The sequence below is a fragment of the Heterodontus francisci genome, chromosome 7 (assembly GCF_036365525.1).
Source record: "Heterodontus francisci isolate sHetFra1 chromosome 7, sHetFra1.hap1, whole genome shotgun sequence".
NCBI classification, from domain to species: domain Eukaryota; kingdom Metazoa; phylum Chordata; class Chondrichthyes; order Heterodontiformes; family Heterodontidae; genus Heterodontus; species Heterodontus francisci.
The window spans coordinates 109,732,616-109,745,792 of record NC_090377.1 but is presented as its reverse complement, the minus strand read 5'-3'; the positions used below and the strand labels follow the sequence as shown (position 1 = coordinate 109,745,792).

Sequence of the window (13,177 nt, the reverse complement as noted above, 5' to 3'; positions counted from 1 at the left end):
CTGTACACCCTGTTCCGCGAACTCGACCATTCTGATGCTCCTCTCTCAGCTGTTCTCCATATCAACATTCTCAAGATCTGTTTTGTGCATCTGTCTCTTGTGCACCTGCAGATTCCGTCACAGTGCGATGTTGCTGCTGGGGATGATGATTGTCTGCCTTGTCCTATGTCCTATCAAAAACATCCATGGCAGCCCTCATCCTGATATTGTCTGTTTAAAAGCCTCTAAACTTCTCAAAAATGTCTATGCTGACAAGAACTCTGCAAAACATTTGCCAGAGGGAAGAAAGACAGCAGTTATCAGCACTGAGCCTTTATTGAGATCAGGCAGTCTGAACTTTAAACACCCTCATGAAGTGCTGCTCAATCTCACCTCCAGTTCATTGGTGAGTTTCCTGAGCCCTGGAAACCCTTGCTGGATGTGTTAAATGCAAAACTCTAATGAAATAATTTGAAAAGCGCACGATTATCATGTGCTAATGATCGACCAGCTACTGGTGAACAGGTTACTTGCACACAGAAAAATACAGCAGGTTGAGGTTGGGTTTGATAATTTTACAACTTTTACCTTCACGTCCTCCTCCAACCCACTGTCATTGGAAGTTAAAATTGCCCCCAAAATCTCTCATCCCTATCTTCATGTGCAGCTGAAAGAGATGTACAGAACTTTCTGAGACTCGCATTGCTTGGTAAATCCTTCAATGTTTGGTTGGAAATGAGCAATAAAAATAATTGGGAACAGTTTTACAATCTAAGTTATTGATAAAAATGGATAAGAAGTAAAATGGAACGTTTTGATCTGCGATTATGTTTTATTTTCCAGGCCTACCTGCAGTGTTATTTCTTTCTTCTTTCCAGCCATGTCTCTCCTGATTAGAAAACAAATTGACAATCACATTAGCAAGATTCAATCTATCTTCAGTGTCTCTCTATATCTGTCTTGAACCACAGCAGTATCATATCTGGGTCCACTGATAACTGAGTTTAGATGTTCAACTTTATCCATGTATGCCAGTATGACTGACATCTCAAATTTAATTTGCTCAAATGGGAGGTGCTTTTATGTTTTCAAATGAGCTACCTTAAAACAGGATTAAGTGGCACAGTTAGAATAGTATCACTTTGTCTCTGGCACCCAGGGTTGAATCCAGCTCAGAGATGGGATGAAAATCCCCATTGTATGTGCTATGAAGGATAAATTTTGGGGGATTCTTCCCCCAAAATGAAGTTTTGCTCAAGGAGAGCATTCAATAGCCAGTCGATTCCCTTTCGGATCATTAATTTTGTTGGACATGGGTTCTCTGAAAATTTACCCTAAAGGATGCTGATTGAAATGATTTTGGGCTGTATCAACCAAGATACTAATAGGCTTGAACCTATAAAATTTCTTATCACTGGACATGAGTTGGCACTATCTTAGCAATCTAAGACACTAAGGATATCTGGTGCACAAAACAGAAGTAATACATTGGTGTTCCTCCTCTGAGTTTGGGTTAAAACATATTGTTGGAACAGTGTCGAGAGCATTTCAGTCTGCATCCCATCAATGGTTCACTTGATCTGAGAATGTTTGATGGGACACCGTAAAGAAAGTTTTAATTCTCATCTCACCTATGCTGTGCCAGTTCTGGGAGTTTAATGTGGCAATATAGAAGACACTTCACTCTGCACCTCATCTACCCTACACTCGACTTTTGAATGCTATTTTTGCCTGGTTAAAAACTTGATATTTGTTTGTGTTTTTCTTTTCTAAGATAAAGCCTGATCCATTTGCTGTTGTTGAAAAAAAAAATTCCTCACATCTTCATGTTCCTTTCATGCCATGCACCGATCTCGGCCAAATGACTCGCTTTCAAATGTTTGCCAGGTCCCGATCTGCAACCATGTGCAGTAAAGTTGAGAGGTGTTTTGAAATGGTCATTTGACACTGCTCTGAGTTTGCACAGGTTGCTATATAGCTCCAGCCAGGTACAAAGTTATATCATAAAAATGCCTGGATGGTTAATTTTAATATTATGTGAATACATAGCTTGCCTATACTCCATTAATATTACAAACTGGTTACAAGGAGAATGCACTTGTCGACACATTCACACACATATGCCCATTGTAACCTATATTGCCCCATGGCTTTCATTAACAACTTGGGATTAATATGGTGTTACGACCGCAGTGGGAGCAACACACTGTCAATTCAGTCCCCTTCATTGATGGACCTGCACGTTAGACAAAAAGATCTCAAGCACTGCGCGAAGCCCTGACACAAGTAGGAAATGGAATCCTCTGTTCTGAACCGCAAGCTCATTGACAGGCTGCCCAGTGCACTTAACTGTTCTTGGTGTATGCTCATCAGCCTTCTTCAATAGGCTGAGCCTTGAAATTTGCATCGCTGCCATCTACAGCAGGGCTAGTATGTGATGTCCCGATCGGCGAGCTGGCACTTGTAGCATTCTATTCCCCTGCCCTGACTCTTGCACACTTGTGGTCAGTGATTCACCAAGTGAAGACCCCTCCTGTATCCTTCTCTTGAAAGTGGGGCCAATCTCTGAGCTAACGCTTGCTAGAGTCAGATTGAGTGACAGTGCATTTTCAGGAGCAGGGGGCAGCAGTAAGATAGGGGGGAAGGAGAATACCAGTGACAACTGAAAGGGAATGAAAGGAGCCTGCAGAGACTGAGGTGGCAAGGGCTAGAATGGCTCAGTGTAAACTGAGGTGGAGAAAGAGAGAAAGAAAGATAATATCTGAAAGTTCCCCTCCAAGTCACACACCATCTTGACTTGGAAATATATCGCCCGTTCCTTCACTGTCACTGGGTCAAAATCCTGGAACTCCCTTCCGAACAACACTGTGGGTGTACCTACATCCCAAGTACTGCAGCGGTTCAAGAAGACAGCATACCACCACCTTCTCAAGGGAAATTAGGGATGGGTGCATCCCATGAACAAATAACAAAAATGAATGGGGTGGTGGTGAAGAAGGTAAGTATTAGCATCAAATAAGGGGAGAAGGAAAAAGAGAGTCATATTGAACTGGAGTGGGGTGGGGGGCATTGACAATATTAACTGCTGGAGGAGAGGGAGAAAGATGCTAGAAGAATTTGAGAGGGAGAAGATTACCAGGATGTATAGGAGAGTGGGAGTGTTATGGACAGGTGGTAAGGGGTGTGAATGGTTCCCAATGTTCACCTCCCAACTGACAGCAACCGTATTTTGTTTAAAATGATGAATTAGTCCCTGGGTGTTTTGCTTGCCAAATAAACAGACATGTTTTCTTGTAGGTTTAACACAGCACCACTCACGCATACATTCATTCTCACATGCAAGCGAGAGTGAAGACAGATAGAAGGTAAAGGCTAAGAATTCAAGATGTGACAGGTGTTCATGGTTTACGTAAACCTTATTGAGGTGTTGTAGACTTCTGGTGGTTAAGATTTCAGACTGGAGGTGGTGGTTCACTTGCAGTTCTCTGCTGCACCAAGTTGAAGTGTAGAATTAGCAGCAGGGCTCCTTCCTTACCTGGCTGTCCTTTCCACAGACATTGGTTGGACTGCCTTTCTGTAATAGTCTTATGCTTTCTCTCTCTCTCTCTCTCTTTCTCCATAGAGCTACTTTAAAGTTAAAAATCATTCACATTAGCGTCTGTTAGGAGACACATGACCCTCTCGCTGTTGTGACCACACATTGGACCAAGATATGATAACCATGGCCATCGTTCAATGTTTGGATGACTATAAGCCAATTATGATGTGGCTACTTCACACCTTCTTTGTTTCAGAAGAACCCATTTAGTTCAGGAATGTCTCTTGATCATTTCAGGATGGGTATAATTGACACCTCATAGAATGGAATGTATCATTTTGTCCTTAACAGACAGTGAGGCAATGTTGGAATACACAGATCAGGTCATCTGATCTTCAGCAGCCATCTTTTGCAGCATCGTTCACTTTTTTTAAAAGGTTAAAGTCAATTTTAAAGAGTCCACCTTGAATAAAGTTTGTATCTTCAAAGTAGGAATATGATGTGTCTTTATTGGGCATGACAGGAGTCAAAGGAGAAGATAGTTAGCATATAGTGACAGGAGAGAAGAGAGCCAGCATGAACTTGGAGATCAGGGCGAGAAGTGTACTCTCCTGGATTTGGAAAATGGGCATGTAACTGCAGCAACTTTAAAACAATTAGGTTTAGTAATAATGAGGGAAATCTGCTGAATTTTTGTCCCAAACTTTTACTATGTACACAACAGATTGTTAGATGTATTTACAGTTTGAGTTATGATAGGGCTGTCTCTCCTGAACGTTTACGAGTTGTCACCTTTTTGGGGTTGTGTAAAATTTCTTGAAACCTTTGATAAAATTTTGTTAGTTTTTTGCAGTGGCATGTATGCTCTGGGTCCCGAATACTGCTGATATCTGATGGAGCTGCTTCATTTGGCAAATGCTGCAAGTGGAAATTTCTGGTTCTTGTGATCAATCAGAAATTCTCACCAATGTTGAGTGCTGGAGTCAGGCAGGTAGGAGCTGTAACCAGCAGTAAGGAGCAAGATTGCTTCGGAAAATGGAGATGATGAATGAAAAAAATTGCCTCTGTAAAGAGGGGAAGAGAGTTTCTCTGTGAAAGGGGTAGTGACTGTTGAGGTAGTTTTTGAGGAAGTTATGGTCTGGTCAGTCTTTTGAAAAATGGATAAAACCAAATCACACTTATTTTTTTCCCTATAATTTCTTTAACATTAAAAATCAACCGAAAATGGGGAGGTGGTGGCGTAGTGGTATTGTCACTGGACTTGTAACCCAGAGACCCAGGATATTGCTCTGGGGACATGGGTTCAAATCCCACCACAGCAGAAGGTGGAATCTGAATTCAATTAATAAATCTGGAATTAAAAAGCGAGTCTAATGATGGCCATGAAACCATTGTCGATTGTTGTAAAAACCCATCTGGTACACTAATGTCCTTTAGGGAAGGAAATCTGCTGTCCTTATCTGGTCTGGCCTACATGTGACTCCACAGCAATGTGGTTGAATCTCACATGCTCTCTGAAATGGCCTAGCAAGCCACTCAGTTGTATCTAACCGCTACGAATTCAATAAAAAGGAATGAAACCGGACGGACCACCCGGCATCGACCTAGGCACCGGAAACGACAACGGCAAACCCAGCCCTGTCAACCCTGCAAAGTCCTCCTTACTAACATCTGGGGGCTTGTGCCAAAGTTGGGAGAGCTGTCCCACAGACTAGTCAAGCAACAGCCTGACGTAGTCATACACACGGAATCATACCTGACAGACAATGTCCCAGACTCTGCCATCACCATCTCCAGGTATGTCCTGTCCCACCGGCAGGACAGACCCAGCAGAGATGGCGGCACAGTGGTATACAGTAGGGAGGGAGTTGCCCTGGGAGTCCTCAACATTGACTCTGGACCCCATGAAGTCTCATGGCATCAGGTCAAACATGGACAAGGAAACCTCATGCTGATTTACCAGGATGTTGCCTGGTCTGGAGGGCATTAGCTATGAGGAGAGGTTGGATAAACTCGGATTGTTTTCACTGGAACGACGGAGGTGGAGGGGTGACATGACAGAGGTTTACAAAGTTATGAGCGGCATGGACAGAGTGGATAGTCAGAAGCTTTTTCCCAGGGTGGAAGAGTCAGTTACTAGGGGATACAGGTTTAAGGTGAGAGGGGCAAAGTTTAGAGGGGATGTGCAAGGCAAGTTCTTTACACAGAGGGTGGTGAGTGCCTGGAACTTGCTGCCGGGGGAGATGGTGGAAGCAGGTACGATAATGACGTTTAAGAGGCATCTTTACAAATACATGAATAGGAAGGGAATAGAGGGATACGGTCCCCGGAAGTGCAGAAGGTTTTAATTTAGGCAGGCATCAAGATCGGCACAGGCTTGGAGGGCCGAATGGCCTGTTCCCGTGCTGTACTGTTCTTTGTTCTTTGTTCTTTATTACCAACTACCGCCCTCCCTCAGCTGATGAGTCAGTACTCCTCCATGTTGAACAGCACTTGGAAGAAGCATTGAGGGTGGCAAGGGCACAAAATGTACTCTGGGTGGGGGACTTCATTGTCCATCACCAAGAGTGGCTTGGTAGAACCACTACTGACCGAGCTGACCGAGTACTAAAGGACATATCTGCTAGACTGGTATGCGGCAGGTGGTGAGGGATCCGACAAGAGGGGAAAACATACTTGACCTTGTCCTCACCAATCTGCCTGCCGCAGATGCATCTGACCATGACAGTATTGGTAGGAGTGACCACCGCACCGTCGTTGTGGAGATGAAGCCCTGCCTTCACATTGAGGATACCCTCCTTCGTGTTGTGTGGCACTACCACCGTGCTAAATGGGATAGACTTCGAACAGATCTAGCAATGCAAAACTGGGCATCCATGAGGCGCTGTGGGCTATCAGCAGCAGCAGAATTGTACTCAACCACAATCTGTAACCTCATGGCCCAGCATATCCCCCACACTACCATTACCATCAAGCCAGAAGACCTGGTTCAATGAAGAGTGCAGGAGAGCATGCCAGGAGCAGCACCAGGCATACCTTAAAATGAGGTGTCAACCTGGTGAAGCTACAACACAGGACTATCTACGTGCCAAACTGCATAAGCAGCATGCAATAGACAGAGCTAAGCAATCCCAAAACCAACGGAACAGATCTAAGCACTGCAGTCCTGCCACATCCAGTCGTAAATGGTGGTGGACAATTAAACAAATAACTGGAGGAGGTGGCTCCACAAATATCCCCATCCTCAATGATGGGGGAGCCCAGCACATCAGCGCAAAAGATAAGGCTGAAGCATTTGCAACAATCTTCAGCCAGAAGTGCCGAGCTGATGATCCATCTCAGCCTCCTCCTGAAGTCCCCAGCAACACAAATGGCAGACTTCAGCCAATTCGATTCGCTCCACGTGATATCAAGAAAAGACTGAAGGCACTGGATAATGCAAAGGCTATGGGCCCTGACAATATTCCAGCAATAGTACTGAAGACCTGTGCTCCAGAACTTGCCGCGCCCCTAGCCAAGCTGTTCCAGTACAGCTGCAACTCTGGCATCTACCCTGCAATGTGGAAAATTGCCCAGGTATGTCCTGTACACAAAAAGCAGGACAAGTCCAACCCGGCCAATTACTGCCCCATCAGCCTACTCTCAATCATCGGTAAAGCGGCACTTGCTTAGCAATAACCTGCTCAGTGACACTCAGTTTGGGTTCCGCCAGGGCCCTCAGCTCCTAACCTCATTACAGCCTTGGTTAAAACAAAATAGTTGAACTCAAGAGGTGAGGTAAGAGTGACTGCTCTTGACATCATGGCAGCATTTGACCGAGTATGGCATCAAGGAGCCCTAGCAAAACAGAGGTCAATGGGAATCAGGGGGAAAACCCTCCGCTGGTTGGAGTCATACCTAGCACAAAGGAAGATGGTTGTGGTTGTTGGAGGTCAATCATCTGAGCTCCAGGACATCACTGCAGGAGTTCCTCAGGGTAGTGTCCTAGGCCCAACCATCTTCAGCTGCTTCATCAATGACCTTCCTTCAATCATAAGGTCAGAAGTGGGGATGTTCGCTGATGACTGCACAATGTTCAGCACCATTCGTGACCCCTCAGATACTGAAGCAGTCCGTGTAGAAATGCAGCAAGTCTTGGACAATATCCAGGCTTGGGCTGATAAGTGGCAAGTAACATTCGCGCCACACAAGTGTCAGGCAATGACCATCTCCAACAAGAGAGAATCTAACCACCTCCCCTTGACATTCAGTGGCATTACCATCGCTGAATCCCCCACTATCAACATCCTAGGGGTTACCATTGACCAGAAACTGAACTGGACTAGACATATAAATACCGTGGCTTCAAGAGCAGGTCAGAGGCTAGGAATCCTGAGGCGAGTAACTCACCTCCTGACTCCCCAAAGCCTATCCACAATCTACAAGGCACAAGTCAGGAGTGTGATGGACTACTCTCCACTTGCCCGGATGGGTGCAGCTCCAACAACACTGAAGAAGCTCGACACCATCTAGGACAAAGCAGTCTGCTTGATTGGCACCCCATCCACAAACATTCACTCCCTCCACCATTGAAGCACAGTGACAGCAGTGTGTACCATCTACAAGATGGACTGCAGCAACGCACCAAGGCTCCTTAGAAAGCACGTTCCATAACCCGCGACCTCTACCAACTGGAAGGACAAGGACAGCAAATGGATGGAAAGACCACCACCTGCAAGTTCCCCTCCAAGTCACACACCATCCTGACTTGGAACTCTATCGCCGTTCCTTCACTGTCGCTGGGTCAAAATCCTGGAACTCCCTTCCTAACAGCACTGTTGGTGTACCTACCCCAAACGGACGGCAGCGGTTCAAGAAGGCAGCTCACCACCACTTTCTCAAGGGCAATTAGGGATGGGTAATAAATGCTGGCCTGGCCAGCGACGCCCACATCCCATGAATGAATTTTTTAAAAATTGTGAAGTAATATAAAGTGGATTAATATAATCAGAATGCATTATTTTTAATTTAAATATTCTGATTTATTTGAGGGGAGCATGTTCCAGAATCTTCCACACATTATCAATGGACATGGGTAGAGAGGAACCGCATTTGCAAGAACTGCATACAACACTTTCTTTTTCTGTTTAAACAGTAGGCTTAATTGCCAAGAGGAAGCCCACCATTGCCTGATATAAAGTCCTGGGACTGCCGCTGCAGCAGCACGAGAGAAAGCCAGCGGCAGACGCAATCCAAAGACCGGCATGTTGGCATCCTATTAGGCTTCATAATACACGAGAACATAAGAACATAAGAAATAGGAGCAGGAGTAGGCCATTCAGCCCCTCAAGTCTGCCCTGCCATTCAATAAGATCATGGCTGATCTGTCACAATCCTCAACTGCTCTTTCGGGCCTGCTTTGCCTAACCCTCGACTCCCCGAGATTTCAAAAATCTATCCACCTCCTCCTTAGACACATTTAGTGACCTAGCCTCCACAACTCTCTGAGGCAGAGAATTCCAGAGAGTCACCACCCTCTGAAAGAAGAAATTCCTTCGTATCTCAGTTTTAAATGTGTGACCCCCTTATTCTGTAATTATGTCCCCTAGTTTGAGATTCCCCCACTAGTGGAAACATCTTCTCAATATCTACCCTGTCAAGCCCCCTTAAAAGCTTATATGTTTCGATAAGATCACCTCTCATTCTTCTAAATTCCAATGAATAAAGACCTAACTTCTTTAGCTGTTCTTGATAAGACAGCCCCTTCATCCCAGGAATCAGCCTAGTGAACCTTTTCTGAACTGCCTCCAATGCTAGTATATCCTTCTTTAAATACGGGCACCAAAACTTAACGCAGTACTCCAGGTGTGGCCGCACCAACACCCTGTACAGTTGTAACAGGACTTCCCTATTTTTAAACTCTAACCCCCTAGCAATAAAGGCCAAAATTCCATTTGCCTTTCTAATTACTTGCTGCACCTACATGCTAACCTTTTGTGTTTCATGTACAAGAACACCCAGATCCCTCTGTACTTCAGTATTTTGTAGTCTTTCTCCATCTAAATAATAATCAGCCTTTTTATTCTTCCTACCAAAGTGGATTACCTCACACTTTCCTGCATTGAACACCATCTGCCAAATTTTTGCCCACTCACTTAACCTATCTATATCCCTTTGCAGATTATTTTTGTCCTCTTCACAACATGCCTTCCCACCTATTTTTGTATCATCAGCAAATTTAGATACACTACACTCTGTCCCTTCCTCTAAGTCATTAAGGTAGATAGTAAATAGTTGAGGCCCTGTGACTGATCATTGTGGCACCCCATTAGTTACGGCTTTCCAACCTATTAATCCATTAATCCCGACTCTCTGTCTTCTGTGTGTTAGCCAATCCTCAATCCATGCCAAAACATTACCCACAATACCCAGAGCTCCTATTTTGTGCAATAACCTTTTATGTGGCACCTTATCAAATGCCTTCTGAAAATCCAAATACACTACATCTACTGGTTCACCTTTATCCACTCTGCTTGTTATATCCTCAAAGAACTCTCACAACTTTGTCAAACATGATTTCCCTTTCATAAAACCATGTTGACTGTGTTTGATTGCATTATGTTTTTCTAAATGACCTGCTATTTCTTCCTTAGTAATCAAGTATTTTCACAATGACTGATGTTAAGCTAACTGGTCTATAGATTCCTGCTTTTTGTCTTCCTCCTTTCTTGAATAGGGGTGTCACGTTAGCGGTTTTCTAATTCGCTGGTACCTACTAGAATCCAGTGAGTTTTGGTATATTATGACCAATGCCGCCACTATCTCTGCAGCCACTTCTTTTAAAACCCTTGGGAAGGTATATGGGGGCTGGAATGGCTAGAATAGAGGCCTCTACATAGCACTCTCCTTCCACTGGGGCAACCTAGGGTCATTACGCCATTTCCCAGGGCCAAGCATCCACCATTAACTTGGAATGCAGCAGTAAGTGGGGCGGATGGCAGGGACCCCCACCATCCTGATGGTGCATATTTTCTCTCTGTAAGAACATTTAAGTGCAGTGAACTTCGGTGTGCTTCAGTGACAATTGGGTCTTTGCAATCTGAAAGTGCCTGAAGGATTACTGCTGGAATTTAACTAGTTAAAAGCATGGAGGCTTCAAGTACAGAACGGCAAGAATCTTAACTGTCATGCAGACCCTGACCTGCCAAGAATGAGGCATATTAATTTTGTCATATGAACATTGATTTTAAGCTGCTGCTGGAGCGACGAAATGACTTGTTAAACACATCAGCTATAACTGGAACAAAAAATTACATACTAACAGACAGTGCTTGTGGAGACAGGGACCATTCCCTGACACATTCAACCCACAATGGACTTTGATCACCAGACATTGAAGGTGAAGAAGATCCCATTCCAGGATGGGGCGGCTGAGTGGCGCAGTGGTTAGCACTACAGCCTCACAGCTGCAGCGACCTGGGTTCAGTTCTGGGTACTGCCTGTGTGGAGTTTGCAAGTTCCCCCTGTGACCATGTGGGTTTCCACCAGGTGCTCTGGTTTTCTCCCACAGCCAAAGACTTGCAGGTTGATAGGTAAATTGGCCATTGTAAATTGCCCCTAGTGTAGGTAGGTGGTAGGAGAATGGTGGGGATGTGGTAGGGAATATGGGATTAATGTAGGATTGGTATAAATGGGTGGTTGTTGGTCAGCACAGTCTCGGTGGGCCAAAGGGCCTGTTTCAGTGCTGTATCGCTAAATAAATTTTTTAAAAAATAACTGCTAAGATTGCCAAATCCACAAACAGACATGGTCAAACCAGCTAGTCACATGACTAATCTGCTGGGCAACTTGAGTTTTTTTGAATTGCACAGACAGTTTGAGAGAAAAAGACTGCTCCTGCATTGAGAAGACCTCTCCTGTCTGCTCCCATCTCTTTCTTATAAGCCGAAAAGCAAGACCTACCTACAAACAAGGACTCTACAGCGAGCTCGAAGAACAGCAACAAAAACCATCTTCAGATACTACCTCAAACTTTATCCACTTTATTTCTTCTGCTCTTTTCTGTCTCTATCTGTGTGTATCGCGTATGCATGCTAGCGTGGGTGCGTTAACCGAATTAAAGTTTAAGTTTAATAAAGTTCAACCTTTCTTCTTTAAACCTAAGAAAACCTTTTTGGCTGGTTTCTTTGCCTTACAATTGGAAAGCAGTGAACAAGGATTCACTAAGGGGGAGCTAAAAACATGGTGTGTTTAAAATAAAACCTTGTTACAGTAAGACCAGGTGAAGGCTGCGAGGGAACCCTAGACCCCTTTCTCACACTAACACAGTGACAGACAGACAGACAGACAAGTCTGGCTGGTCAGGTATCTGTCTTGCAGACCTGTCTAGCTCAACTATTAGATTTCAACTTCTCACAGAGAACAGACTCAATTTTAAACTCTTCATCCAAGTGTGCCATTTTGGAGCCAATTTGACCTCAAAGAGACCCCACTCACTGACTCCTCTCGACTGATATCTTCCTCCACCATCAGGAGATGCTTGCTGTGGGCCCAGAGCCTCTTTACAGAAGTGTAGTGAGATCTAAGGATTTCAGCAGAGTATGAGAACTGTTGATGGATCATTTTAACAGTGTTTAGAATCTTGTTGAATTTTCCCATCTATCAATAATGTTACAGGAAACTAGAGTTCTTCCCTAGTAACAATATACCAAATCCATCTCTTAATCTGCAAGAAAATGAACTGATAAATTTTAACAATATCACTACGACATAAACAAATGTTTCAATTCCTTTTATTACGGAATTCTAATACTTGCAGAATTAGCTGTTCTGTAATCCCTTTTCTCCATTATGACATTGAACTTTGCTATTCTGGGAGAAAAATTCGAACAAAATAAAATTGGACTTGGAAACTCATAGCATGTGTAAACTAGATTTTTTAATTCCGATAGTTCTATGGCACTTTCGTCCTAAACTATAAATAAAATATGACTATTATTGTAGATTGCAAACTGTGACCAGGTACCTACGAAGGACCCAAGCGAGGTCTCTGTTTGGCACCACATTAAGAAGGCTATCTTCGGGATTCTTTTTTAAAGAGTACCTTGTTGGAAGTGCAGATGTTCCCGGACTTTCCAGAAGTTAGTGGAGCCGTCTTTTCTTTTGGCAGTTTCAGTGGGGTTTGTGTGTTGCTGTGTATCCCAGGAAACCGGCAGCTTCACAGGCGGAAATGTAAACTGTTGTGGGTTGCCTCGGTATGCTGGCATGTGATAAGGCTGGTCAGTCAGTGGAACACTGCTTGCATCTACATAGTCTGCTGGGGCCGTGCTTGTGATTCTTTGCATTGAATTTTGTGACTATTACATGCGGCATGCCGAACAGAAGGGATCTTATTTTTCCCCACCAGCATTCTTGTAAATTTTCTGACGGATACAAGAAACCGAGTGAAACAATATTGCCGGAGTAAAGCGTTATGATGATTCAGTCAGCACCGATCTTTCCTTATCCCTCCTGAAGATACTGATTCAAACTGGGTTACAGTTTCCCAGGCGCTTGCCCTTCAGTATGTTGCATAAATGCCATTCTTCAGACATAAGTCTAGACAGTGAGTGACTGCCGGCTATTTACAGGGGCCTCCGGATAACAATTAGGAACGGTGACACTCGCTGATTTTGCTGCTGC

The 13,177-nt window shown here is 44.2% G+C and overlaps 1 protein-coding gene across 2 annotated transcripts in view; it reads right to left on the bottom strand.

Annotated features, from left to right (window-relative positions):
• Positions 1-12,683, bottom strand: part of nme9 (NME/NM23 family member 9) — a 120,935-nt gene extending 108,252 nt beyond the window's left edge. For both annotated transcript variants that reach the window (XM_068035878.1, XM_068035877.1), the window contains exons 1-2: positions 12,600-12,683; positions 829-868 (exon numbers count right to left, since the gene is read on the bottom strand). In XM_068035878.1, the coding sequence (XP_067891979.1) occupies positions 829-861 (33 nt within the window). In that variant the 5' untranslated portion in view covers positions 862-868; positions 12,600-12,683. The remainder of the gene's footprint in view (positions 1-828; positions 869-12,599) is intronic.
• Between the last annotated feature and the right edge of the window lie 494 nt (positions 12,684-13,177).